The following is a 23795-nucleotide window of genomic DNA, read 5'->3' on the forward strand; positions in this document are numbered from 1 at the left end:
TTGGGCCACTGGGGCGCTGTGATTGGCTCTGAGCTGTTTGCGAGGCTGTGATTTGTTTTTGTTGGATAAAAATAGCGCAGTTATTAGTGGGTGAGGCGGATGAAGTGCAGTGATTGGTTGAGAGGAAGACTGGGATGCTGTGAATGGCTAGCGAGATTTACGAGGTTGAGAATGGCGCCCATGTTCGAACTACACTCCCCAGCATGCAGAGCGGCAAGCAGCGATTCTGGGGGCCGCTCTTCCTGGTAAAACTATATATATATACACACTCACACATATATGATTATCAAGGAGCTTTATTATCATAGAGTGAATATAATTCATCGTCATCATCACATCATCTTCTTCATCATCAGTCCTGTTGCTATGGGCCTGTGCTGGACTGCAGGAGGCTGTTAACATGCAGCAGAGCCGAGCAGACAGACAGGTAGGGCAGACGGACAGACAGGGGGTAGAGAGGTAGACAGGTAGTGAGGTAGGGGGGAGACAGACAGGTGGGGGAACAGGTAGCTATTGTATTATTTACATACAGGTAGGCAGATGCAATAGAAAGCTTATTGGCTGTCTTCCAGAGGCTCCGCCCCCCCCTCTTCTGTGTCGGCCAATCCTCTATGAGAAGGAGCGGGCTCTGCTGGCTGGGGGGAGGGGTGTGAGGAGGAGGAGGAAGAGCAGGAGGAAAGGGACAGGGGGAGGTGTGAAGGTGGTTCAGTCTGTAACCTCCCTCCCCTGTCGGCCTCGCCTCCCATCAACCCTTCCTCCACCTGTCCACTGCCAGCTCCGCCCCCACGCGACCCGGCGAACTGCAGGTGAGGCAAGATGGCGGCTGGCGCTTCCTTCTCCCTCTCTTTCTCCCCCACTGCCTCCCTCCCACGTCTCTCTGCGTACAGTGGTGCCTCCAGGCTGAGGTAGGAGGCGCTGAGCTGTCGCAGGTCCAGCTCGAAGGGGCTGCTGCCGGGCTGCACCGCCACCTCTGCACCCTGACCTCCGCCTGCTCCCCCCCCACGCTTAGCTTTGCGCGGATGGCAGGAGCCAGAGGCCGGGAGGCCGTCCGGGAGGAGTGACTGGATCTTTGGGAGCCAACGTTTCCGCACTCGGCGAGCGTTGGTGCACATGTCGGCGGCAATAACATTCATCTCACTCTCCTTAAAGTTGGTAGCAAAGTTCTGACAGTAGACTGAGGAAGAGGAGGGAGGAGAAGGAGGAGGAAGAGGAGGAAGAGGAGGGAGGAGGAGGAAGAGGAGGAAGAGGTGGAAAACAATGAGGGAGGATGAAAGAAATGTTTCAGTGTTTTAAAAATACATGAGTGTGTGTGTGAGGTGTGTGTGTGGGTGTGTGAGCGTGTGTGTGTGTGTGTGTCCGGTGTGTGAATGAAAAATGTAGTGTGTGTGGGTGCATGTGTGAGTGTGTGTGTGTGAGTGTGTGTGAGGGTGTATGTGTGAGCGTGTGAATGAAAAATGTAATGTGTGTGTGTGTGAGTGTGTGTGTCTTACGTTTCACAGTGTTTAACACTCGGTTGTCCAGTGGCTTTCGGCTCGGGTCATTGGTGGAGGAGCGGATCCCTGTACCACAGCTATTGGCCAGTGTGTTTCTATGAAAACCATAACAGCCCTATCAGCTTCTACACTGATCATTGAACACTGATGATGTCACTGACGTCTGATGAGGTCACATGTTGTCTGATGATGTCACTGACATCTGATGAAGTCACATGTTGTCTGATGATGTCACTGACATCTGATGAGGTCACATGTTGTCTGATGATGTCACTGACATCTGATGAAGTCACATGTTGTCTGATGATGTCACTGACATCTGATGAGGTCACATGTTGTCTGATGATGTCACTGACATCTGATGAGGTCAAATGTTGTCTGATGATGTCACTGACGTCTGATGAGGTCACATGTTGTCTGATGATGTCACTGACATCTGATGAGGTCACATGTTGTCTGATGATGTCACTGACATCTTTTGAGGTCACATGTTGTCTGATGATGTCACTGACGTCTGATGAGGTCACATGTTGTCTGATGATGTCACTGACATCTGATGAGGTCACATATCGTCAACAAACCGAAACATTTACATTGTTTACAGAGGTAATCAAAGACTGAGAGAAATAGTCCAAATGCTAAGCTAGGCTAACCACCTGTCAGGCCTCACCTGTCGAAGAACGTCGCCAGCAGCCTCCTGAGCAGCACCTTGTGTTTGACTCCGGCACACAGGTGACAGTTCATCAGCTGACCTCGAGTCATGAACACACCTGAACCTGAACACACGCGTCACAACGGTTCATCTCTTCACTTCTGGTTCATAACCTGTTACTTTGACGACACATTACAGGAGGTCCTACCTGCCACCAGCTCCACCTTCTCCCCCGGGTCGCCCTCGGTGTACAGTGACGGGTGGCAGCGATACCCGATCTGACTGATCAGACTGGCAGGTAGAGCCATGTTGTCACGACCAACCAGCACACAGGGTCGACGCTCGTTAGCCAATGGGAGAGGCAGCAAATCAAGCTTCTCTTGGACTGGACCAATAAGAAAGAGGGAGACAAGAGGGGAGGGGTCAGAATAAACTCTTAACCTGCCGTTCACCTGTTGTCCACTAGAGGACTGTGTGGACAACGGAAAAACTTTAAAGGGTCACTATGACAACCCCTGAACTCTGTAGACACAAAGTCAAACTCACAAATCACAACTCATTAAGTTTAACAACGCCAACTATCATCAAGTCAGCCTACAGTGAGATTTTAAATCACACACACACACACACACAAAAGTGACGCCAAGGTGGCTCTTAAGGCCGAATTATAGTCACGCAGCTGCATCGACGGACTCGTTTTGGTTTATGCTTCCTAACGTGTTGCGCGTGTTGCAACGCAATTCACCAACAGGACACTAGGCGGAGTAACATTTTTTTTCAAAAACAAAACACACAAAGAAGAGACGTCTTCTTCTCAGTCGACTGTTTATTTAGATCACCACTCCGGCTCCTCGTAGCCCCTTTCTGGCGGACAAATCGTCCAGTCAGTGACAGGTTATACAAGTGGTCATACTTTCGGATTTCTTCTGCCAAGTGCTCTCATCTATTTGGTCCATATTCGTTCTTCTAGATCTTCCATGATTTCCGCGTATTGTGGGGCATGAAACTGGAAACTAGACTCCGGACAGGATGTAGTAAGCAGACCAATCACAAGCCTTGCGGCTGCGTTAGGCTCGCATCGCTTTGTCGTGTCGTTAGAAAAAGTGGCGGACGCACGCAAGCCGCCAGCGGGCACGAAATGGGCGTGTTGCGTGTCTTGCGTGCATGCGACTATAATTCGGCCTTAACTCCCCCTAGTGTCTGGTCCTTAAACCACCTCCTCCTTGTTAGCAGATGGGATATGAACCAATCAAGAAAATTAAAGTGGTCGTTAAATAAATGTTTGTAAAGATGTTTCTGTCGTTTCAGGTCGTTCTCATCTCTCTGATGTTTGCTCAAGTGTTTCTGATCAGTTATTTGAAACCATTCTTATTATGGCTGCTGCTGAAATACATCATTTCACTCAGGTAATAAAGGTTCTTCAGTAAAACTTTTCTAACTCACTAGATGGCAGCGCAAGATATTTTGGCTTCATGTTAAGAAGATGTGATCTCGGTCCAGCTCAGTCATTTTGAGCAGTAAAACCAAGTAGGATCTGCCTCGTCCCTGCTATTGACTTGACTTATAGATATTTTCCCAGTCCTCAGACAGCTGATGGTCCGAGTCAGCCAGAAGAACAGGGAGAACCACACTCAGAGGTTAAAGGTCCCTGACCAGTGTCAGACCAGGGAAATTATAGTCACATGATTTACATGGTTACCAAGATGATTCTTTGGTGCAGTATTTCAATTCAATTGGATTTGCTTTGCTTTAATCTCTACAAACAAATTCTTCATGTGAATAAACTGAATCTTCAGGGGAGCGAACAGATAATGGGGCTGGAAGCTTCTGGCTTCAGTTTATAGTTTGACCATCAGGTTTGAGCAGCTGTGGTAAAGAGAAAGCGGAGGAACACATTTACTAAACTTCTTTTTAATCTATCTAGCTGTTAATAATTAAATGTGGACTCTTAAACATGAGATCATAATCATCAAAGGCTATTTTAGTAAATGAACTAGTCTCAGATCAAAAAATAGATTCATTGTCCCTCACCGAGACGTGGCTGCATCCCGATGAATATGTCAGCCTAAATGAATGATTTACCCCCCCCCCCCCCCCCGACCCAATGTGATGATTGATTGATAAAGAACAGTTTGTAAACAGTGGACGTCTGTTCAACTTCACTGCCACAGGACGTGCTGAGGGACTCTGCTGTCAAAATGTGGTTTAGAGAATCAACGGCTTCAGATATTCTGAAAGATTTTGTGTTAAGTTTTGTCATCACTCAGCTTTCATTCGGGTTCACGTTTGACATGGGCCTGCACCATGAAGTAACTTACTGTAGGCGTTTGCAGGATGCCCGTAGAGGTGTTGGTAGAGTCCAGGATGGACTGTGTTGCCATAGTAATCCTCCTCCAGCTCCTCCTCAGTGGGGGGGTGAGAGGGAGGAGAGTCTGTGGGAAGACTGGACCCTTCTGGACTGGAGCGCCCCCCAGCAGCCAGCAGGTAGGACTGCAGCCCTGGAACCAAAGCTCCACTGGCACCCAGGTAACACAGAGCACTGTTCCTGGAGGTCTGGAGGTCGGCGGCAATGTCCACCCTGAGGACAGAACGGACGGAGACACTTTCTTATCTTTGGTGCCAGTGGTCACTCAGTGAGCAACAGAAATCCTCTGTTGTTACAAAGCATGTCACAACTCTGCGTCCCTTTCACATCAATGAAGGAGTTTGAAATTCAAATGCAGGAGGAGGCTCAGTCCCGATGCAGCCATATACGTCCTCTCAGAGATGAGACCAGATCCAGGACCAGAGTCAGGTTCACATCAAGTGGAGTCGAAAGACTGAAAGAAAACGGATGAAATGGAGCAGTACCACTCACAACCACAGGGGGCATTGTAGCTTATGGTCCAACTGAGATGACAAGATGAAGATTTTTTAACAATGGAACTTTTTGTGAGTTGGCAAGAAACTACAGAATCTACATGATGTCACATGACCCAGGACAAAAGGAACACCATCACCACCTCCTCTACCATCGCTGTGTTGTTGACTCTGAGCTGCCCTCTAGTGGAAGAACAACCACGCCTATATAGAGGACACATGGAAAAAGGGACATTGACGGTATGATCCTTTGAAATGGAGTCTCTCGTTTTGGACATAAAGGCTTTCATCACAGTTTGCAGCAGTAACACACACAAACGACAGATACAACATCTCCTCCATTAGTCACCACAGCTCAGCCAGCGACAGGAAGACTTTACCTTTTCTAATCCGGGTCAAACAAACATGATGACACGGATCTGAACTTCATTCCAGTTGGTTCTCACCTGGTTTCCTCTCCTCCTGCCGTTCCTCCTGCCGCTGCTCCTGCGTTCTCCTGAGCCGGAGGAGTGTCGGCTCTCTCCTGTTTTATCCTGCTCACAGCTAACAACAGATCCTCGGGACTTAGGGCCGGCTGGTCCGGACTGGCCTCCTGCAGCCGGGGGGCGCTGTGCTGCTGCTGGACCACCGGGTTCTCATAGCTCCCGAGCTCATCTACTGATGTCGTCTGTGATTAGAAAAGATTGTCTGATGGTTGACGGCTCAGAGGCGAAGCATGGTCTGACCAGCATCAGGTACAAACATGCATTGAGCTGCAAGTCCTTTAATGTCCACTAGAGCTACAGACACTGACGAGATCAGACGACTAGGAAACATCTCTACAAACATAAAGTCAGAGGAACAGAAATGTTCCGTTATGTTTAATCTCTTCACTCTCTGCAGTCGAACCTGGAATGAAAAGAGTCCTCACGTCCGATTGGACCGATTAGCTATAATAGTTACAATAACAGTCAGGTCTCATGTTGAAAGCATGTTTATGCAGCGGCTGAGAATAAACTCCTGAAGACAGCAATTTACTGCTAACAACATTAGCAACATTAGCAGCATTAGCATTGCAGGGAAGATAGCAGTGTGAAGTTAGCATCCGGAGGTTGGGAGGTAAACTGGACTAAGTGCTGAGGCTCGGATCTGCCTAAGTTAACTCTGTGGGCGTGGCCAAACCAACCTGTGAGTCGCAGCAGAGAGGGGAGGAGGAGGAGGAGGCCTTCATCATCATCAGCTCCATCCCCCGCTCCACGATGTTCTGGATCTGCAGGTACCCGGCGGTGTACATGAGCACCAGCTGCTCACTGGCGGCCATGCTGAGGCGACCTGTGTAGCAGAAGGACAGAATCTGCTGGAAACATGTCGGCGTTACAGAAGACGGCAGCTCAAACACCGCCTGGGAGGAGGAGGAGGAGGAGGAGGAGGTGGAGGAGGAGTCAGTGGCCGAGCTGAACAGGTCTCTGAAGTACAGGGAGGAGGCAGCGAGGACGGCCCTGTGCGCCTTGAAGGCCTGGCCCTGCACCAGGATGGACACGTCGCAGTAGTGGCCCAGCAGCCGCTGCTCGTTCAGGCTGCCCAGCACGCTGCTGCCGAAGTCCGGGATCTCAACCTGCAGCAGCCCGTCGGACATGGTGGAGGCAGGAGGAGCGCGACGCCACAGGAGGCCACCGGGGGCGCAAGAGAGATGGAGGCTGGAAGGAGGCGGTCCTTAACAGTCAGACAGACTGACGGAGGGGTGGAGCTTAGGTGTCAGGGAGGCTGCAGATATAGAAACATCTGAGGTGCATACTGTTGTTGTGGAGGTCAGAGCTGTTGAGTCAAAGTGAAGGGGTGCAGGGACTAGATGGTCCTGATGGGGGTCAACTGGGATCCCAAAACCAGCTGGAACCAGAAAAGGGGGGGCAGGGGGGTAAGGTATAAAGGGTCACGTACATCTCATAAACTGAGAACATGTGAGATTGAAACACCTCTGTGATGATGGACAGATGGTCTAGTTCCCTTTAGTACAGTCTAGCAGAGTCTAGTTCACTTGAGTACACTCCAGTAGGATCTGGTTCAGCTTAGCATAGTCCAGTACAGTCTAGTTCACTTCAGCATAGTCCAGTATATTCTGGTTCCATTTAGTAGAGTCCAGTAGGGTCTGGTTCACTTTGGTACAGTCCAGTAGAATGTAGTTCAGTCAATCAAGTCCAGTATAGTCTGGTTCACTTTAGTAGAGTCCAGTAGGGTCAAGTTCACTTAAGTACAGTCCAGTAGAGTCTAGCTCAGTTGAGTACAGTCCAGTAGGGTCTAGTTTACTTTAGTACAGTCCAGTAGGGTCACTTTAGTATAGTCCAGTAGGGTATAGCTCAGTTTACTACAATCCAGTAGAGTCTAGTTCACTTAAGTATAGTCCAATAGGGTCTATCTCCCTTTAGTACAGTCTAGTAGGGACTAGTTCACTTTAGTACAGTCCAGTAGAGTCTAGTTCAGTTTTCTACAATCCAGTAGGGTCTAGTTCAGTTTAGTACAGTCCAGTAGGGTCTAGTTCACTGTAGTATAGTCCAGAAGAGTTTAGTTCACTTGAGTACAGTCCAGTAGGGTCAACTTCACTTTAGTACGGTCCAGTAGAGTCTAGTTCAGTTAAGCATAGTCCAGTAGAGTCTGGTTCAGTTCAGTAAAGTCCAGCAGAGTCTAGTTCAGTTTAGCATTGTCCAGTAGAGTCTGGTTCAGTTCAGTAAAGTCCAGTAGAGTCTAGTTCAGTTTAGCATAGTCCAGTAGAGTCTGGTTCAGTTCAGTAAAGTCCAGTAGAGTCTAGTTCAGTTTAGCATAGTCCAGTAGAGTCTGGTTCAGTTCAGTAAAGTCCAGCAGAGTCTAGTTCAGCACAGTCCAGCATAGTCTAATTCAGTACAGTACAGTCCAGCAGAGTCTAGTTCAGTACAGTACAGCAGAGTCTAATTCAGTACAGTACAGTCCAGCAGTCTAGTTCAGTTCAGTACAGTCCAGCAGAGTCTAGTTCAGTACAGTACAGTCCAGCAGAGTCTAGCTCAGCACAGTCCAGCAGAGTCTAGTTCAGTACAGTCCAGCAGATTCTAATTCAGTACAGTCCAGCAGAGTCTAGTTCAGTACAGTCCAACAGAGTCTAGTTCAGTACAGTACAGTCCAGCAGAGTCTAGTTCAGTACAGTACAGTCCAGCAGAGTCTAGTTCAGTACAGTCCAGCAGAGTCTAGTTCAGTACAGTACAGTCCAGCAGAGTCTAGTTCAGTACAGTCCAGCAGAGTCTAATTCAGTACAGTCCAGCAGAGTCTAGTTCAGTTCAGTACAGTCCAGCAGAGTCTAGTTCAGTAAATGTGACTTCAGTCTCCTTTAGAGTTCAATTCAGTTCAGAAAGGCAGCAGTGTGAACAGAAGGAAGAGAGAGAGAGAGAGAGAGAGAGAGAGAGAGAGAGAGAGACAGGTAGATATAGAAACAGAGAGATGGAATAATAAAGACGTGAATCTATCAGACAGACAGACAGCTCCTCACCTCCTCCATGCAGCAGCTGGGAGAGGTTCTCTTCTTCTTCTCCTCCGCTCAGTCAACGCATCGTCTGGTGTGTCACTGGAGGGGGGAGGAGGGGGAGACACAGCAGACAGTGAGGAGGAGGAGGAGGAGGGAGGAAGAGGAGGAGTCATCTGAGGACAGTGAGGGAGCTAATGCGGCTAAGTGCCCTGCAGAGGACGAGAGAGAGAGGGGCGAGCAAGAACATACACTGCAAGGTTTAGATATACACACCTTTAGACACACACCTCACATAATCACAATGTGTGTCTATGAGTGTGCCTGTCTTTGTGTGATTGTGTGTGTGTCTGTGTGTGTGTGTGTGTGAGTGTGTGTGGCATGACTTGGCCAAATGCATAGCGCTGCATTGCAGTGCCGAGGCTGAGTTGGCATGCTGAGTACATAGTGTGCATACTGCGACTGTGTGCCAGGCTGCCACACACACTCACACACACACACACCCAGAGACACACACAGAAAAACAGACACACACAGAGCTCAGCCTCCCTCATCATATTTAGTTCAGTTTAGTTTCCATCTTAAAAAAGAGACAGAGACAGAAAAATATCTCTTTAGGACAGATGGAGAACATCCCATCTCTCTCTCTCTCTCTCTCTCTCTTGCTCTCTGATATAGTTGATGAAAGTGATAAAGTTGAAGGAAGCACCAGGTAAACTGAACTGGACTAAACTGAACTCACTTTGCTCCTACTGGTCAGTCTGGTTCTGTTGGTCTCCAGCAGCTGACAGAGGTTCATCCTCTGAGGGGAATCTAGATCTTTCAGAAGCTCATCAGAGGATCTCGTGGGTCTCTGAAGACCCTGGTCCTCCTCAGAGACTCGAACAACCAGCTCCACAGATCCTCTAAGAACATGATGTCATGGTTCAAAGGGGGTGATTGGTCAGTGGGCGGAGCTTCAGACTGTTTGATCTCTTATCTCCAACTTCACCTGGAGCAGGTCAGCTGCTCAGCTTAGGTTACCATGGTGATTTACCCTGATAACAAGTGAACAGGTTTCATGAAAACTCTGAAGTTGACCTGAAGTTGACCTGAAGTTACCTGATGACCACAAACCCTGCTTCGTAGTTCTGGGCCCTGAACAACCACAGGTCTGGACACCAGGTCCCCTCTGCTAACACGGAGGAGGACGGGTGTGTGAGCTGTTCTGCAGCCAGACACCAGTTACACATCATTTACAGAAACTGAGGCCGAAACAGAAGAAAACTGAAAAAATACATTTAATTAACGGTTAGCATGGTAACAGCAGTTAAAGAAACAGACAATTTAAAGTTTGATCATTAAAAGGTTATTTCCTCTCGTTCACTTTTGTTTTATTCGTCTTCAACGTTTTCCTCTAGACACAAACAAATAACTTTTATTCATCTTGTTTATTAAAAAATAGTTAATAACTGAAGTCAGTTTGAAAACAGGGAATGTCAGTGATGTTTCTACATGAGTCATATTTGTTCAGGTTCATCATTTCAATCTCCCTCATTTCAAAACTTATAACATTAAAAATCCAAACTTTTAATATTTACATTTTAAAATCACCGACCACAAGGTGGTGCCAAATCCACCAAAACAAAAACCTGCAGCAGCAAAAAATAAACAACGGTCCAGTCATCGTCAAGACAGCTCGATGTTTGACATTGACACATACACCAGGGGGCGGAGCCTCAGAACAGGCGAGTTTGGCATTAAGTGAACTTAGAACCAGTCCGTTCTCCCATTGAGTCCTTGTTCCATAAAGTTCTGGGTCCAGGTAAAATACACCAGGTCTCAGATCCGGTCTGAATCAAGATCTTTACAGTTAAGACCGGATTTAAAATTGAGTCCTTAAGGGCAACAAGTCCAGACCCAGTTTCACATCTGATCCTCTTACATCAAACAGCCAGAGGGTCCAGGGTCCAGGTCCTGGATCCAGGTCCGGTTCAGTCTGAACCTTTAATGTCGACTTCATGTTCAGAGCAGACGCTCGTTTTCAGAAACACTCTGAACTTCCAGCCTTGAACTGAACCTGTATTAAACCTGTGTGGTTCTGTCTAAACCAAACCCGGTCCGGTCTGGAAGGATCTGGTTCAGGTCAGACGTGGAGGCGGGAGTATCGTAGCTTCCACCTCCTGGAGCGAACTTTGAAGAAGAAGAAGAGCAGCATGAGGAAGAGGCAGGAGGAAACGTAGAGGACGACACACAGACTCATGTCGACACTGTTGAAGCCCAGACCCAGGATCCACATCCCCCCTCCTCTCCCGCCTCCCCCCTTCCTGTGGCCTGGCTCCTCGCTCCTGTCCTCACCCGCCTCCCCCCTCTGGGCCCAGTGTGCAGGTCCAGCCTCCTCCTCTTTCCTGTCTCCGTCTCGGCGCCCATCCTGTGGCTGAGCGGTCCGAACCAGATCGGGATCGGGGTCTGCGGGAGGAGCGGGGCCCTGTGGGAGGTGGAGGGTGTATTTGGGGGACAGGTTGGAGACGCCGTAGTGACGTCGCAGGAAGCGGAGGACGTTGTCCTGGTTCCAGACATGGACGCCGTCTTTCTCCTCGTGACAGGAAGCACAGAGGACTGGGCTCGGCCAAGCAGCTTTAGGGAAGAGGGGGTCGTCACTCAGAGAGCCTGTTGGGGGGGGGGGGGTGTTAGGGTTAGACATGGGGGCAACATGAAACCAATAATAATAATAAAAATAACTTATATAAGTATCGGTATCTTGACTTGAGGGCCACACTGGTTCCTGTGGTGGTTACCTGCCAGTCGCTCGTTGACCATGTTGTGTTGGTTCCACAGCCACAGCACCTGCTGCCCGGCGCTCGTCACCGCCTCCAGACCCACGGACGCCGCCTGCTCAAAGTGTCGGCCGCACTGCTCACAGCCGAAGAACGTCCTGATGTACCGACGCATCACCTGCAGCACCGGGGCCGCCTCGCTCTCCAGACCTGGGGGAGGACCACAGGGTCACAGACAGGGTCACAGACAGGGTCACAGACAGGAAGCACGTGCACGCTCACGTCACACGGCTGACCTGCGTTACCTGTGTTCTCCAGAGCGGTGGGCGTGGCCTCGTGTTGGACGGTCAGGACGTGAAACAGAGTCCACAGGGAACATGGGTAACCTCGTAGCCCCGCCCTGCTGCCCTGACAACCAACCCACCGAAGCTCCGCCCCCAAGAATACACCTGAGATCTGGACAGGAAACAGGAAGTCAGTGTGTGTACAGCAGATTTCAGACATGCACTGAACTCTGGACATGTGTGAAAGCTTAGAGGGGTGTGTGTCTGTCTCACCCTCATCTTGTTGTCCACCAAATCAAGGACGGCCTGGTAGGGGATTCGCTGCAGCGGTAAACTGAGCAGCCAATCAGAGAGAGTCTCCATCAGCTTCACCACCGAATCACGACCAGGATACAACTGAGAGAGAGAGAGAGTGAGAACGAGAGAGCAGGCAAGAGAGAGACAGAGAGAGAGAGAGAAAGAGAGAGAAAGAGAGACAGAGTGAGAACGAGAGAGCAGGCAATAGAGAGACAGAGAGAGAGACAGAGAGAGAGAGAGAAAGAAAGAGAGAAAGAGAGAGAAAGAGAGACAGAGTGAGAACGAGAGAGCAGGCAAGAGAGAGACAGAGAGAGACAGAGAGAGAGAGAGAGAGAAAGAAAGAGAGAAAGAGAGAGAAAGATAGACAGAGTGAGAACGAGAGAGAGAGCAAGACAGAGAGAGAGGAGAAAGAGAGAGAGAGACAGAGAGAGAGACAGAGACAAAGAGAGAGAGAGAGTGACGACGAGAGAGCAGGCAAGAGAGAGACAGAGAGAGAGAGAGAGAAAGAAAGAGAGACAGAGTGAGAGAGAGAGAGAAAGAAAGAGAGACAGAGTGAGAACGAGAGAGCAGGCAATAGAGAGAGAGAGAGAGAGAGAAAGAGAGAGAAAGAGAGACAGAGTGAGAACGAGAGAGCAGGCAAGAGAGAGACAGAGAGAGACAGAGAGAGAGAGAGAGAGAAAGAAAGAGAGAAAGAGAGAGAAAGATAGACAGAGTGAGAACGAGAGAGAGAGCAAGACAGAGAGAGAGGAGAAAGAGAGAGAGAGACAGAGAGAGAGACAGAGACAAAGAGAGTGAACGAGGGAGCGAGCAAGACAGAGAGAGAGGAGAGAGAGAGAGAAAGAAAGAGAGACAGAGTGAGAGAGAGAGAGCAGGCAAGAGAGAGAGAGAGAGAAAGAAAGAGAGACAGAGTGAGAGAGAGAGAGCAGGCAAGAGAGAGAGAGAGAGAAAGAAAGAGAGACAGAGTGAGAGAGAGAGAGCAGGCAAGAGAGAGACAGAGAGAGAGAGAGAGAGACAGAGTGAGAACGAGAGAGCGAGCAAGACAGAGAGAGAGGAGAAAGAGAGAGAGAGACAGAGAGTGAACGAGGGAGCGAGCAAGAGAGAGAGAGAGACAGAGAGGGGAGGGAGGCGCTCATGTCCTGTCAGACAGCGTCTCCTGAGCTCCAGCAGCTGGTCGAGGATCCTCACAGATCTCAGACCTGCAGCAGCATCGTTCATTGTCAGGTCAAGCAACTCACACAGACCCAAGGTCAACAGACGCCTTAGAAACTACTGACGCTGCCCAGCAGGGGGCGTCCAAACAGCAACCTACTCCATGGTTGAAAAGTCCTCAAAGTCTTAAAATCCATCAGGAACAAAGACATGTAACAGGACCCTGAGAGACAGAGGTCTCCACACCAGGTCTGTAGCTTCTCCAGCTCTGCATGGCTGCTGACCCCAGGTCTGATCCCCGACTGTCAAGGCCACTACCTGAACTCACCTGAACTCACCTGAATCACCTGAACACGAGTTTTCAAAATAAAAGGAGACCACCATGTTTTCAAAATAAAAGGAGACCACCATGTTTTCCAGCCTCTGATTCAGAGGCTGGAAACTCAGCCAGGCGTAACCATAGCAACAGGTATGTGTTTCGACAGTGAACATGGCAGTGTGGTACCTTAGAAACCAAAGTGACAAAGTCCTTGAAAACCTTCAGCTCCTCCCCCTCTAGAGAACTATGGGTAGCCAGTTCGACTCTCAGCAGGTAGTGTAGAGCTGACTCCAGATCAGCTGAGTACACCGTCGACCTGTGGAGACACACTTGTGTTTACTGACCATCCACTGACCCTGAACCAGACTGAACCAAGCCGAATCTCTGACCTGCTGAAGTCTCTCCAGGGCTCTGTGCTCTGTCCGTCTGCCAGCGCCCCCATCTGGCCAGCACTGGAAGGGCTGGCGTGTGACTTCACCCTGCGCTGAACTCCGGGTAACGTCTTCAGCAGAGAGGAGAAGAAGAAACGCAGACGCTTCTCACTGGAAGAGCAGAACACACAACTTTACATCCTGTTCTGAGGACCACATCCTGTTCTTTCAAAATAAAAGCGGCGGGATTGATTGTGATACAGAAAGAAACTTAAAAACCTAAAGAACCTACAGGATGATGACATCATCAGGCAGCCATGTGTAATCTTGAGTGTGTGTGTGAGACTGTGTGTGTGTGCACTCACACATGCAGGTGTGTGTGGGTCCCGTTGGGCTGCAGCAGGTAGATGGAGGGAAAGGTTGTGATCTTCAGAGCATCCAGCAGGGGGAGATCCGTGCTGAGAGCTCTCTTGACCTCCACACCTGAGAACTGCAGCAGGTCCAGGATCACCTGACAGACACACAGACAGACACACACACAGACAGACACACACACAGACAGACACACAAACACACACACAGACACACACACTTATTGATGTGGTGATCTCAAATTACTTTTCTAATTCTTCTTCGTGTTCCTCTCACCTCTCGTCCAACGTACGACCCTGGTTCCTCTGTGATGACGGCCGTGTAGTGATCCGACCTTTGACCTAAAAGAGGCAGCAGCTCCACAGCGCTGAGAGAGAGAGAGACAGACAGACAGAGGGAGACAGAGAGACAGACAGGTCAAGTTTATTTTCTGTTGTCAGCAGTGTTCCCTTGTTCCATCATGTTCTATGTGGTACCTGTATGGTTCTAGGGGTGGACAGTGATCAGGCCAGTCCAGTCTGGTGTGGTTCTGCAGGATGTCCACCATCAACTGTCTCACTGACTGGATCTGTCTGTCTGCACCTGTACACACACACACAGACACAAAGACACTGTATAATATTACTATGGTATTATAGTATTGTAGTAGTATCATAGAGGCATTATAAGACTGTTAGAGTAATATTAAGGATAAGGTTACTTTATTTGTACTCGTATTTAGATTTGTTTTGCAGCAGTAAAAAGAGAAGGCATCCAAAACAGTACAAATGTATAAACACACAGACAGAAGACCACAACAGTATATTGTAGTATTATAGTTTTGTTATGTAGCATTCTAATAGTGGTATAGTAATAAAATAGTACTGTTGTAGTAGTATTGCAGTAGTATCATAGAAGTATTGCAAAAATATTAAAGTAGTGCAATGGTAGTATTATAGGTCTGTTATCGTAGTATTGTTACAGTAATATTATTGTAGAGTTATAGCAGAATTATTACAGTAAATGGTAATGGTTTGTATTTCAATATTTTTTTGACTTGCTGCCTCAAAGCACTTTTTCTTGTTCACCTGTTCACACACATTCATACAGAGCAGCTGTTAGCAGCACTTTTTGCTCTATGAGGGGCAGTTTGGGGTTCAGCATCTTGCCCAAGGACACTTCAGCAGGCAGATGGGGAAGACTGGGAATCGGACTGCTAACTGCTACCCCTCCGCCACAGCTGGCAGTAGTACTGTAGTCATATTGCAATAGTATTATAGTAGAATTGTAGTAGTGTTATAGTTCTGTTATGATATTATTGTTATAGTATTGTAGTACCGTTAGACTGGTATTATTATAGTGGTGTCTCACCTCTGTGGATTGTTCCTCTGTCAGTCGCTGCAGCGTGAGCTCGAAAATACTGAAAACAACAACAAGACATATTTAACTCCTGCTACAGTGTGAATTAATACTAATACTCTGTTACAGTACTCCACATGACCCTGAAATACACTACAGTACTCTGCAGTACCCTGGTTGTGTAACATACCTTGAATGTTGGGTAGAACTTGATGCCATACTCTTTACAGACGTCAAAGTTTTCCTCCTGAGCACAATCGAGGACAGCCACACTGATGGCCCGCTGCCAGTCTGACACACACACACGCACACGCACACACACAAACACACGCACACACACACACAAACACACAAACACACACACACACACGCACACACGCACACGCACACACACACACAAACACACAAACACACACACACACACACAAACACATTTATTAACAAAGCCAGAAGACAAAGAGGAAGTTATTTGATGTCATCAGTTTGACCATAAAAATAAAACATGATCCTTTCAGCTAGTGTGTCTATTTGTGTGTGTGTTGTGTGTCTGTGTGTGTGTCTGGCTGTGTGTCTGTGTGTGTGGTCTCCCAGCAGTCAGGGTGTTCAGGGGTCGTCTGAGTCTTTGTCTCTCAGATGTCCTTTGACTCTGAGAGCTGTTGAGAGAGAGTGAGTGAGTGTGTGTGTGTGTGTGTGTGTGTGTGTGTGTCTGTGTGTGTCTGTGTGTGTTTGTGAGCAGCAGCTGCTCTCTGGTTGAGTTATTCAACAGTGGCAGATGGAGACTACAGACAGGTTCACACTGGTTGCTGTGTGTGTGTTTTTTTGTGTGTGACTGTGTGTTATCTACATGATAAGATGTTGCTGGTCTTTCACTTTGCTTTAGGCTTAAAAGTGTAAATAACTTTCAACATTCGATCATTTATAATATATAAAAAAAATTTGAATAATTAATAGTTTATAATCAATAATCATCCATTATATTGCATAATTAATAGTTTATAATCAATAATCATCCATTATATTGAATAATTAATAGTTTATAATCAATAATCATCCATTATATTGAATAATTAATAGTTTATAATCAATAATCAGCCGCTGAATATAAACCCAGCTTCCATGTCCCCGTTTATCCACACTCCTGAAACAAGTGTGTGGTGACTACATTCAGGATTAAGCTCCATGTGAGGACCAAACAAAGCAGACCGAATCAGCCAATGACAGACGGGCTCCTGCTGCACTTCCTGCTTTGTAACCAATCAAAGAGCAAAGGTGGATGAAACGTGCGGAACAGGAAATACTCCACTACAAGAGTAGAAGTACTTCGTTACTTTACGCCGCTGTAACTAACATGAATGTGTTTACTGAGCTAACAGCTGTTAGCTCCTCAGTCAGAAGTCCGTTCACAAAGTGGAGCCTTTTCCCGGCTCCTCTCACGCTGTGCGCCCGCAGCAGCTGAGGTGTGAGAGGACGCTTCTCTGGGACTCGAGGCTCAGTGATGATACTTTTAATGCCGAAGTGTCGGCGAGCTCCTGAACAACAAGAGTCCACAGAGTGAGACTCGAACCCTGCTCTAACGACCAGGAACACATTAAATCTAAATGTTTCTAATGAAGTCTGGTGAGAGAGTGTGAACCTTTGACGTCCAGAGCCAGACTCTTCCAGGTGCCGGAGAACTGGACACAGTGTCCGCACCACGACGAGTAGAACTGGAGCAGCCAGGCCGACGACGAGTTGGTGACGGCGGTCCTCAGGCTGCTGCTGCCCAGGATCACCAGCGGGTCCTCCTCCGTGTACAGCCGGGCCGCGGCTCCCAGGAGCCCGGGGACGAGCCACAGCAACGCCGCCGCTCTCAACCAGGCCCGGGACATGATGTGTTCCTGGGGGAGAGTCTCCGAGAGCAGGGGCAGAGCAGCGGGCAGAGCAGCGGGCAGAGCAGCGGGCAGAGCAGCTGGCAGAGCAGCGGAGGGTTGGACCGGTTCGCTCAGAGAAGACGTGTAGAGACCTCCGGCAGAGCCCCGCTGACAGAGAGGAGACAGCGGGACAGAGCTCTCACTCTGAGCTGCTTTCCAACAACCAGCTTCAGATCCACTGTGTCGATGACAGAGATCATCGATCCGTGAGCACAGATTATCGATAATCGATCAGAGAGTCATCGAGGGTTGTGTCCGACGGGGTGTCTGGTAGAAGTGGGGTTTTTTATTTGTGCTGCGGAGTGAGATATGTTTCCATAGACGATCCTTATCGAGCTAAGACTGACGTGTGGAATGACGCGTGATGCGTTCACGTGGTCAGATCGTTTTCCTGATTATTTATTGTGTATTTATAAAATGCAGATAAAATCGTTTTAAATTTTATTAATGGTGTTTCTTTCTCTGTTTTGTGCTTTAAAAACACAGTGTGTAGATTTCTGCAATCATTTTTTATATTTAGTTGTGTCCGGTCATCAGTGAGCGGTTCCAGTTGTTCCTACCGTCCCTGAATGCAGCAGAGATCAGGATACATCTTTGATATCGTCTCATACATTTCATTGATTGGTTTGAAGTCATTTAATTGATGAATTTATCTCATTTATTGTTGTTTCTTTCTCCTTTAAACAAATAAACTAACTGGCAGTGACGTTTGACTCAACTTTAATTTGAAAGTGCTGCACTTCCGGTTAGGCAGCCGTTTCCATAGCGACGCAGCAGCGGACACGGAGGCAGTTTGTTCCTGTTGCTTTAGTTTGAAAGTTTCTGTGAAAGGTCAGAGGTCAACTACTGTCACAACAACAACAAACCAACGACAACAACAACAACATGTCCTCACACAGGATGGGTGTAGTCAGAGACTCCATGTTGACCAATCCACTGATGACCAAGGTAAAAACAACAACATCTCACTTCCTGTCAATTCACATCCAACTACTACCTGTCTGTGATGATGATGTCACAGAGGACATCAGAAAGATATTGATGAGATATTAATATCTTTGATGAGATAAGGATGGAGAAGAGGAAGGAGAAGCTGGAAAGAGAAGCTCTGTGTGTCATGTGACCCCGACCTTCTAGACCTATAGCAGCAGAACTGAGATCAGGTCTAAGACGAACCTGGACCGGCTCTGACTAGAAGCTTTATTGTAAAGGAAGGTTTACAGATGGAGTCTGCCTCCACAACTGAAGCTGAGATGATTCCACAGGAGAGGAGCTTGATGCTGAAGCTCTGGCTCCTCCTCCTCCTCCTCTTCTTCTAGAGACTTTAGGGACAACAGCCTGAATTCTGGGAGCTCAGGGCTCTAGTGGTGATAAGGTACGATCAGCTCTTTAAGGTTTGATGCTGTCATTTTGTTAATGTAGGTGAGGAGGAGGATTTTAAATTCTAAATGTAGCAGGAAGTCAGTGAAGTGAAGCTCACACAGGAGACAGGTGGTGTCTGTCCTGGTTGTCTTTGTGCTGCAGCATTGAGGACAAACTGCAGAGTCTTTAACGACTTCCTGCTGGAGCCTGATATAATGAATTAGAATAATCACGTCTGGATGGAACAAAGACCTGGACTCGTCCTTCTGCATCTTTTTGAGAAAGGACATGTCTGATGCTTGAGATATAACGCAAGTGGAAGAAGGCCGTCCTAGAAATTAGTTTTAAATGAGAATCAAAGGACAGATCAGGATCAAAGATCACTCCCAAGTTCCTGATGTTTCATTGGAAGCAAAGACGATGTCGTCTCGAGCAGCTTCATCGTTAGATCATGTGTCTCTAACGTGTTTAGGGTCAAGTATCAGAACCTCAGTTTTATATGAGTTTAATAAGAGAACATTACAGCTCATCCAGGTTTTTATCTCCTTGAAGATGATGATGTTATAATTTATTACATTGTTCTGGTTTTATCGATTCATAAAACTGGATCTCATCCGCAGAGCAGTGGAAACTTACAGAGTGTGTCCTGATAATGTTTCCTAGTGGAAGCATATATAATGAGAATAAAATGATGATGATGATGATGATGATTACATTATATTTCATTGAGCTGACGCTTTTATCCAAATGGACTCACAATAAGTGCATCAACCATGAGGATCAAACCCAGAACAACTAGAATCAAGAAAGTACTATAAGTCAAAATGTTATCCAAGGTATAGACGGATGATGATGATGGTGATGTTGATGGTGATGGTGATGAAGATGATGATTCCTCTTCCTGTGTGCAGGTGTCTCTTGGTCAGTCCAGGTCCAGAGGTTTTTTACTTCCTGGTCCAGATTTTACTTTTGGAACCAGCAGCAGCTTGATGCAGAATGGAGGCGTGGCCGAGGGTAAGCCCGCCCTCTCTCAACCACAGATCAGCCGACTTCCTCCCTACAGGATATCTGTGTGTGTTTGTGTGTTTTCTGTGTGTGTTTGTGTGTTTGATTTCCTTAAGCTGAGCTTGAAGCCACCAGGGTTTCACCTGAAGATGCAAACTGTCAGACACACAGTGATAACACATGTAAATGACATGTGACATCATATCCAGATCTGCTCATGTTGATGAACAGTTTTACTATAAAAACATTCCAGATGTTTTTCCAGCTGTTCTTTCAGCTGGAAATGTCTCTTTTATTCTGGATGTTTGTTCTGCTGTGACATATTCTGAGTTATTATTCACAGTTTAATCCTCGTTGTCAGATATGAGGCTCTGCTGTCAGTCAAACTGTCCATGTCAGAGTTAGAGCAGAATCCATCCTTGCAGTACTACAGGAATACTACAGGACACTACAGCTGTGTGTGTGTGTGTGTGAGAGTGTGTGTTTGTTCATCCCCATCACTGAGTAATTGATGTCAAATTAAATTGGTTCTCTGTGGTTTGTTTTTATCTTTGATATTAAACAACTACAACTCCCATGAGCCTTTGCAGTGAGCTTTGATGACATGTGTTAATTAGCGTCAGTGCTGTGGCCTGCTGGGAAATGTAGTTTTTGTCTCAGTTCTGTCCAGCTGGAGGGTTCAGCCCAGAGGTGAAGCCGCGGATCCTCACAAGGTTCTGGTTCCGGACTTCGTGTCCCTGAACCGGAACGCGGTGAAGGCGGGACTGGTCACGTCCAATGAGCTGCGTCAGTACCGGGCCCAGGTGGGGGGGGGCAAGACAAAACATCCGGCACCCAAACTGCAGGAGGGCGGGGCTTCACAGAAGCTGGTAGTTCCTGACATCACAACCAGGTCAGAGCAGAAACCAGGAGAGTAATTAAATCTGACTGATGTTGATGGATGACTGATCTCTGATTGGTTCAGGGATGTGTCCGTCAGGCCCGCCTCTCCTCTGTCACACCTCCTCTCTCATCAGTACGCTCACCGCTGGAAGGAGGAGCAGCTGAGCAGGATTCAAACCAGCAACCACAACCAGCAGCTCAGGGTGAGAGAGAGAGAAGCTCGGATAGCCTGTGTGTGTGTGTGTCTGTGTGTGTGTATATGCATGTGTGTGTTTATGTGCGTATACTTGTGTGTAGACTAAACCAGGTTCCGACACCAGGACCAGTCTTCTGAGGAGGAGCAGACCACTTCCTGTCCTGCGATCCCAGGTCACATGGAAGCACTTCAACCAGGTAACTCCAGGGTCATGTGACGTCAGGCGTAACCAATCATCTGTGATTCTAAAGAAAACATCTCCTCCTCCTCAGGTGCCTCCTGCTGTCAGCAGCTTCAGGGACCAGCAGGAAACAGCAGGGGGCAGCAGGGGCAACAGGGACCAGCAGGGGGCAGCAGGGGGCAGCAGGGACCAGCAGGGACCAGCAGGGGGCAGCAGGGGGCAGCAGGGACCAGCAGGGACCAGCAGGAAACAGCAGGGGGCAGCAGGGACCAGCAGGGACCAGCAGGGGGCAGCAGGGGGCAGCAGGGGCAACAGGGACCAGCAGGGACCAGCAGGAAACAGCAGGGGGCAGCAGGGACCAGCAGGGACCAGCAGGGGGCAGCAGGGGGCAGCAGGGGGCAGCAGGGGCAACAGGGACCAGCAGGGACCAGCAGGAAACAGCAGGGGTTAACAGGGACCAGCAGGGGGCAACAGGATCCAGCAGGAACCAGCAGGGGGCAACAGGGACCAACAGGGACCAGCCGGGACCAGCAGGGGACAGCAGGGACCAGCAGGGACCAGCAGGGGGCAGCAGGGACCAACAGGGACCACCAGGAACCAGAAGGGCCCAGCAAGGACCAGCAGGGACCAACAGGGACCAACAGGGACCAGCAGGGGGCAACAGGATCCAGCAGGAACCAGCAGGGACCAACAGGGACCAGCAGGGGGCACCAGGGGGCAGCAGGCTCCGAGGACTGAACCTGGCGGATCATCTTCAAAATAAAACCTGAAATCAAACCAAATGTTGTTCTTTGGTGTCGTCTCTGTGATGAGGGAGTGTGAGGGGGGGGGGATGGGCCATGAACAAGCTCCCATTGAGAAAGACCTCGTCCTGCAGGGGGCAATGGGGGGGGACCCCCTACACGTCTCTCTCTCTCTCTCTCTCTCTCTCTCTCTCTCTCTCTCTCTCCCTCTCCCCCTCTCTCTCCCTCTCCCTCTCTCTCGGTGTCTCTCTCTCTCTCTCTCTTGGAGTGCATGTTGGGAGTGAGTCTGGTGAGTGAGCTGGAGAAAGTGTGTTTCAAACTATATATTTCTACCTGTTTTCTTCGCTCTTTCCCTCTGCACTTGTATTAGAGGTGTTTTTTGTTTCTGTGTGAGTGACAGGGTCATGAGCAGCAGTTTTTAGTTGTTAGTTGTGTGTTTGTGTTTGTGCAGCATGGCTGCTGCAGGTGGAGGCTTCGGCCTCCACAAGCTAACACGCCGACCCGGCATCAAACTGTGTCCGGCTGTGGACTGCTCGGTGGAGGAGGTCAGTCTGGCTGTGGGTGAGGTTGTGGGGTGTGACAGTGTGAAGTCTGCCTCACGTATGAACAGTGCTGTGGTGGTGTTTGTGGAGAGCATAGAAGAAGCTAACCAGCTACTGGAGAGGGGAGTGGTGGTTCAGGGCTCCTTCACACCTGTGTTGTCCCTGGATGATCCGGTCAAGAAGGTCCTCATCTCTAATGTCCCCCCATTCCTGAAGAATGAGCTTATAGAGAAAGAACTGGCCAGACATGGACAATTAATGTCCCCCATAAAAATGATCCCCATATATTGTAAATCTCCTCTGGTGCTAAAGAAGAGTGAGGAAGAGTTGAACCTGGTCTTTAGTTTTAAAGTTGAGTTCAACTACACGGCGCACGTTACATCAGGGAACATGAAATGTTTTGGCTGTGGGAGGGAGGGACACCTGATCCGCTTGTGCCCGGACAGAGCCGGGGGGGGCCAGTCGGCTGCCTCTGCACCAGGGCCCCCTCCTGCCTCGGCCGGGGTGGTTCCTCTGCTCCTGCACCGGGGCCCCCGCCGGCCTTGGGGGGTGCTGGGGCCTCTGTCCTGATGGAGCCGCGGGGCGACACACCAGGTTCACGGGGGGAGGACAGTGAGGACGTCCACCAGGAGAACGAGGTCAGAAGCACTCAAACAGACACTAGAGGAGCAGAGGCAGAGCTCTGATGAGGAGGATTATTTGATGGAGGAAGATTTAAAAAGAAAAAACCCAGAAAACAAGACAAATAGTGACCAAGCTAAAAAAGTTTCAAAGAAAAACCCACCGTGCTCTTCCTCTCAGTCAGAGGAACGTTCAACAGAACCACAGGAGAACAGGCAGGTGGATGAAGAAGGTGTTTACTCCTTCACCAGCATCCGGACCTTCTTACTACAGACTAAGGGCTGAAGACTGGTTAGAGTAGAGGACTTCTTCCCTGATTCAAAACTTTTCCTCCACTCAGTGAGACACTTAAAGGATGAGGATGACCCGTGGTTCACGAAACAGGAGTTTTACCGCCTGAAAAAAATAATGGCAAAGATCCGAGCCCAATTGGCCACTTGATGTTTAAACCCTGTCTGGTTCCTCTGTCTGTTTGGACCCTTTTATGTTTTGGTCTAAAGACACTCTCATCCGACCTGGTCTGGAGACCAGTAGCCTGTGCCATACTGGAGCGGTGTGGCCCTCACCTGGACTACGCTGCAGGTCTGGCCTCACGTTAGGGATCAGGTCAGTCAGGTGGTCGGCCTCCTGCTGAGAGGAACCAGCAGCTGACTCACCCTGACCTCCAGTTGATCACTGTGATGGACTCACTCAGCCGGACTCCAGTGATCCTCTTCCCGATGAAAACCTTTGTTCCTGAGTTTAAATGTGGAGGTTCTTTGTTGAAGTCAAAAAAGAGCAGCTGGTTTTTGGTCATTTTTTTTGGTTTGAGTATTGTATTATTGTTTTTTCTTTTCATAACATTTTTTGATATGTTATAGTAACTTTGATTGTTGGAACTAAACTGAGAAATAAAAGTGACTTAAAAAATCAAATCTCTCTCCCTCCACCTCTCTCTCTCAACCTCTCTCTCTCCCTCTCTCCCTCCACATCTCTCTATCAACCTCTCTCTCTCCCTCTC

General features: G+C 48.6%; 3 protein-coding genes across 6 annotated transcripts; 1 reads left to right on the top strand and 2 right to left on the bottom strand.

Annotated features, from left to right (window-relative positions):
- Nucleotides 1-297: 297 nt before the first annotated feature.
- LOC133933290 (nucleus accumbens-associated protein 2-like) lies at nucleotides 298-8595 on the bottom strand. Its single transcript, XM_062380287.1, has 8 exons — nucleotides 8495-8595; nucleotides 6170-6870; nucleotides 5451-5671; nucleotides 4464-4723; nucleotides 2354-2530; nucleotides 2164-2269; nucleotides 1491-1588; nucleotides 298-1174 (listed from the first exon to the last, which is right to left on the bottom strand). The coding sequence occupies exons 2-8, from the start codon at nucleotides 6617-6619 to the stop codon at nucleotides 555-557; spliced, it is 1932 nt and encodes a 643-aa protein (XP_062236271.1). The 5' UTR covers nucleotides 6620-6870; nucleotides 8495-8595; the 3' UTR covers nucleotides 298-554.
- A 1134-nt stretch (nucleotides 8596-9729) lies between these two features.
- qsox2 (quiescin Q6 sulfhydryl oxidase 2) lies at nucleotides 9730-17317 on the bottom strand. Of its 4 annotated transcripts, none has more exons than XM_062381717.1 (12): nucleotides 16987-17317; nucleotides 15544-15644; nucleotides 15366-15414; nucleotides 14492-14597; nucleotides 14292-14382; nucleotides 14009-14154; nucleotides 13662-13814; nucleotides 13459-13588; nucleotides 11781-11903; nucleotides 11529-11679; nucleotides 11245-11433; nucleotides 9730-11116 (listed from the first exon to the last, which is right to left on the bottom strand). In XM_062381717.1, the coding sequence occupies exons 1-12, from the start codon at nucleotides 17219-17221 to the stop codon at nucleotides 10593-10595; spliced, it is 1998 nt and encodes a 665-aa protein (XP_062237701.1). In that variant the 5' UTR covers nucleotides 17222-17317; the 3' UTR covers nucleotides 9730-10592. The 4 variants fall into 4 exon arrangements, with proteins under 4 accessions (XP_062237701.1, XP_062237700.1, XP_062237699.1 ...); XM_062381716.1 differs by having other exon boundaries at nucleotides 11520-11679; XM_062381715.1 differs by lacking the exons at nucleotides 13459-13588; nucleotides 13662-13814; nucleotides 14009-14154; ... (3 more) ...; nucleotides 15544-15644; nucleotides 16987-17317 and having other exon boundaries at nucleotides 11781-13452.
- A 220-nt stretch (nucleotides 17318-17537) lies between these two features.
- Nucleotides 17538-21627, top strand: cfap77 (cilia and flagella associated protein 77). Its single transcript, XM_062380448.1, has 7 exons — nucleotides 17538-18211; nucleotides 19537-19639; nucleotides 20291-20522; nucleotides 20595-20715; nucleotides 20810-20905; nucleotides 20981-21061; nucleotides 21364-21627. The coding sequence occupies exons 1-7, from the start codon at nucleotides 18149-18151 to the stop codon at nucleotides 21625-21627; spliced, it is 960 nt and encodes a 319-aa protein (XP_062236432.1). The 5' UTR covers nucleotides 17538-18148.
- Nucleotides 21628-23795: the final 2168 nt, after the last annotated feature.

This window comes from Platichthys flesus, chromosome 3 (genome assembly GCF_949316205.1).
Source record: "Platichthys flesus chromosome 3, fPlaFle2.1, whole genome shotgun sequence".
NCBI lineage: Eukaryota > Metazoa > Chordata > Actinopteri > Pleuronectiformes > Pleuronectidae > Platichthys > Platichthys flesus.

What these genes read in the sequence shown, in the direction of transcription:
- LOC133933290 (XM_062380287.1), bottom strand. Translation starts at nt 6,619, where the DNA reads ATGTCCGACGGGCTGCTGCAGGTTGAGATCCCGGACTTCGGCAGCAGC. An exon ending in GCAGGAGGAGAGGAAACCAG is followed by an intron (nt 4,724 to 5,450) that starts GTGAGAACCAAC and finishes TTCTGTCCTCAG; the next exon opens with GGTGGACATTGCCGCCGACC. An exon ending in AGTGTTAAACACTGTGAAAC is followed by an intron (nt 1,175 to 1,490) that starts GTAAGACACACA and finishes CCTCTTCCTCAG; the next exon opens with TCTACTGTCAGAACTTTGCT.
- cfap77 (XM_062380448.1), top strand. Translation starts at nt 18,149, where the DNA reads ATGTCCTCACACAGGATGGGTGTAGTCAGAGACTCCATGTTGACCAAT. An exon ending in GAATGGAGGCGTGGCCGAGG is followed by an intron (nt 19,640 to 20,290) that starts GTAAGCCCGCCC and finishes TTTTTGTCTCAG; the next exon opens with TTCTGTCCAGCTGGAGGGTT. An exon ending in ACCACAACCAGCAGCTCAGG is followed by an intron (nt 20,716 to 20,809) that starts GTGAGAGAGAGA and finishes ACTTGTGTGTAG; the next exon opens with ACTAAACCAGGTTCCGACAC.
- qsox2 (XM_062381714.1), bottom strand. Translation starts at nt 13,019, where the DNA reads ATGAACGATGCTGCTGCAGGTCTGAGATCTGTGAGGATCCTCGACCAG. An exon ending in GGAGAACACAGGTAACGCAG is followed by an intron (nt 11,434 to 11,519) that starts GTCAGCCGTGTG and finishes GTCCTCCCCCAG; the next exon opens with GTCTGGAGAGCGAGGCGGCC. An exon ending in GGTCAACGAGCGACTGGCAG is followed by an intron (nt 11,117 to 11,244) that starts GTAACCACCACA and finishes CCCCCCCAACAG; the next exon opens with GCTCTCTGAGTGACGACCCC.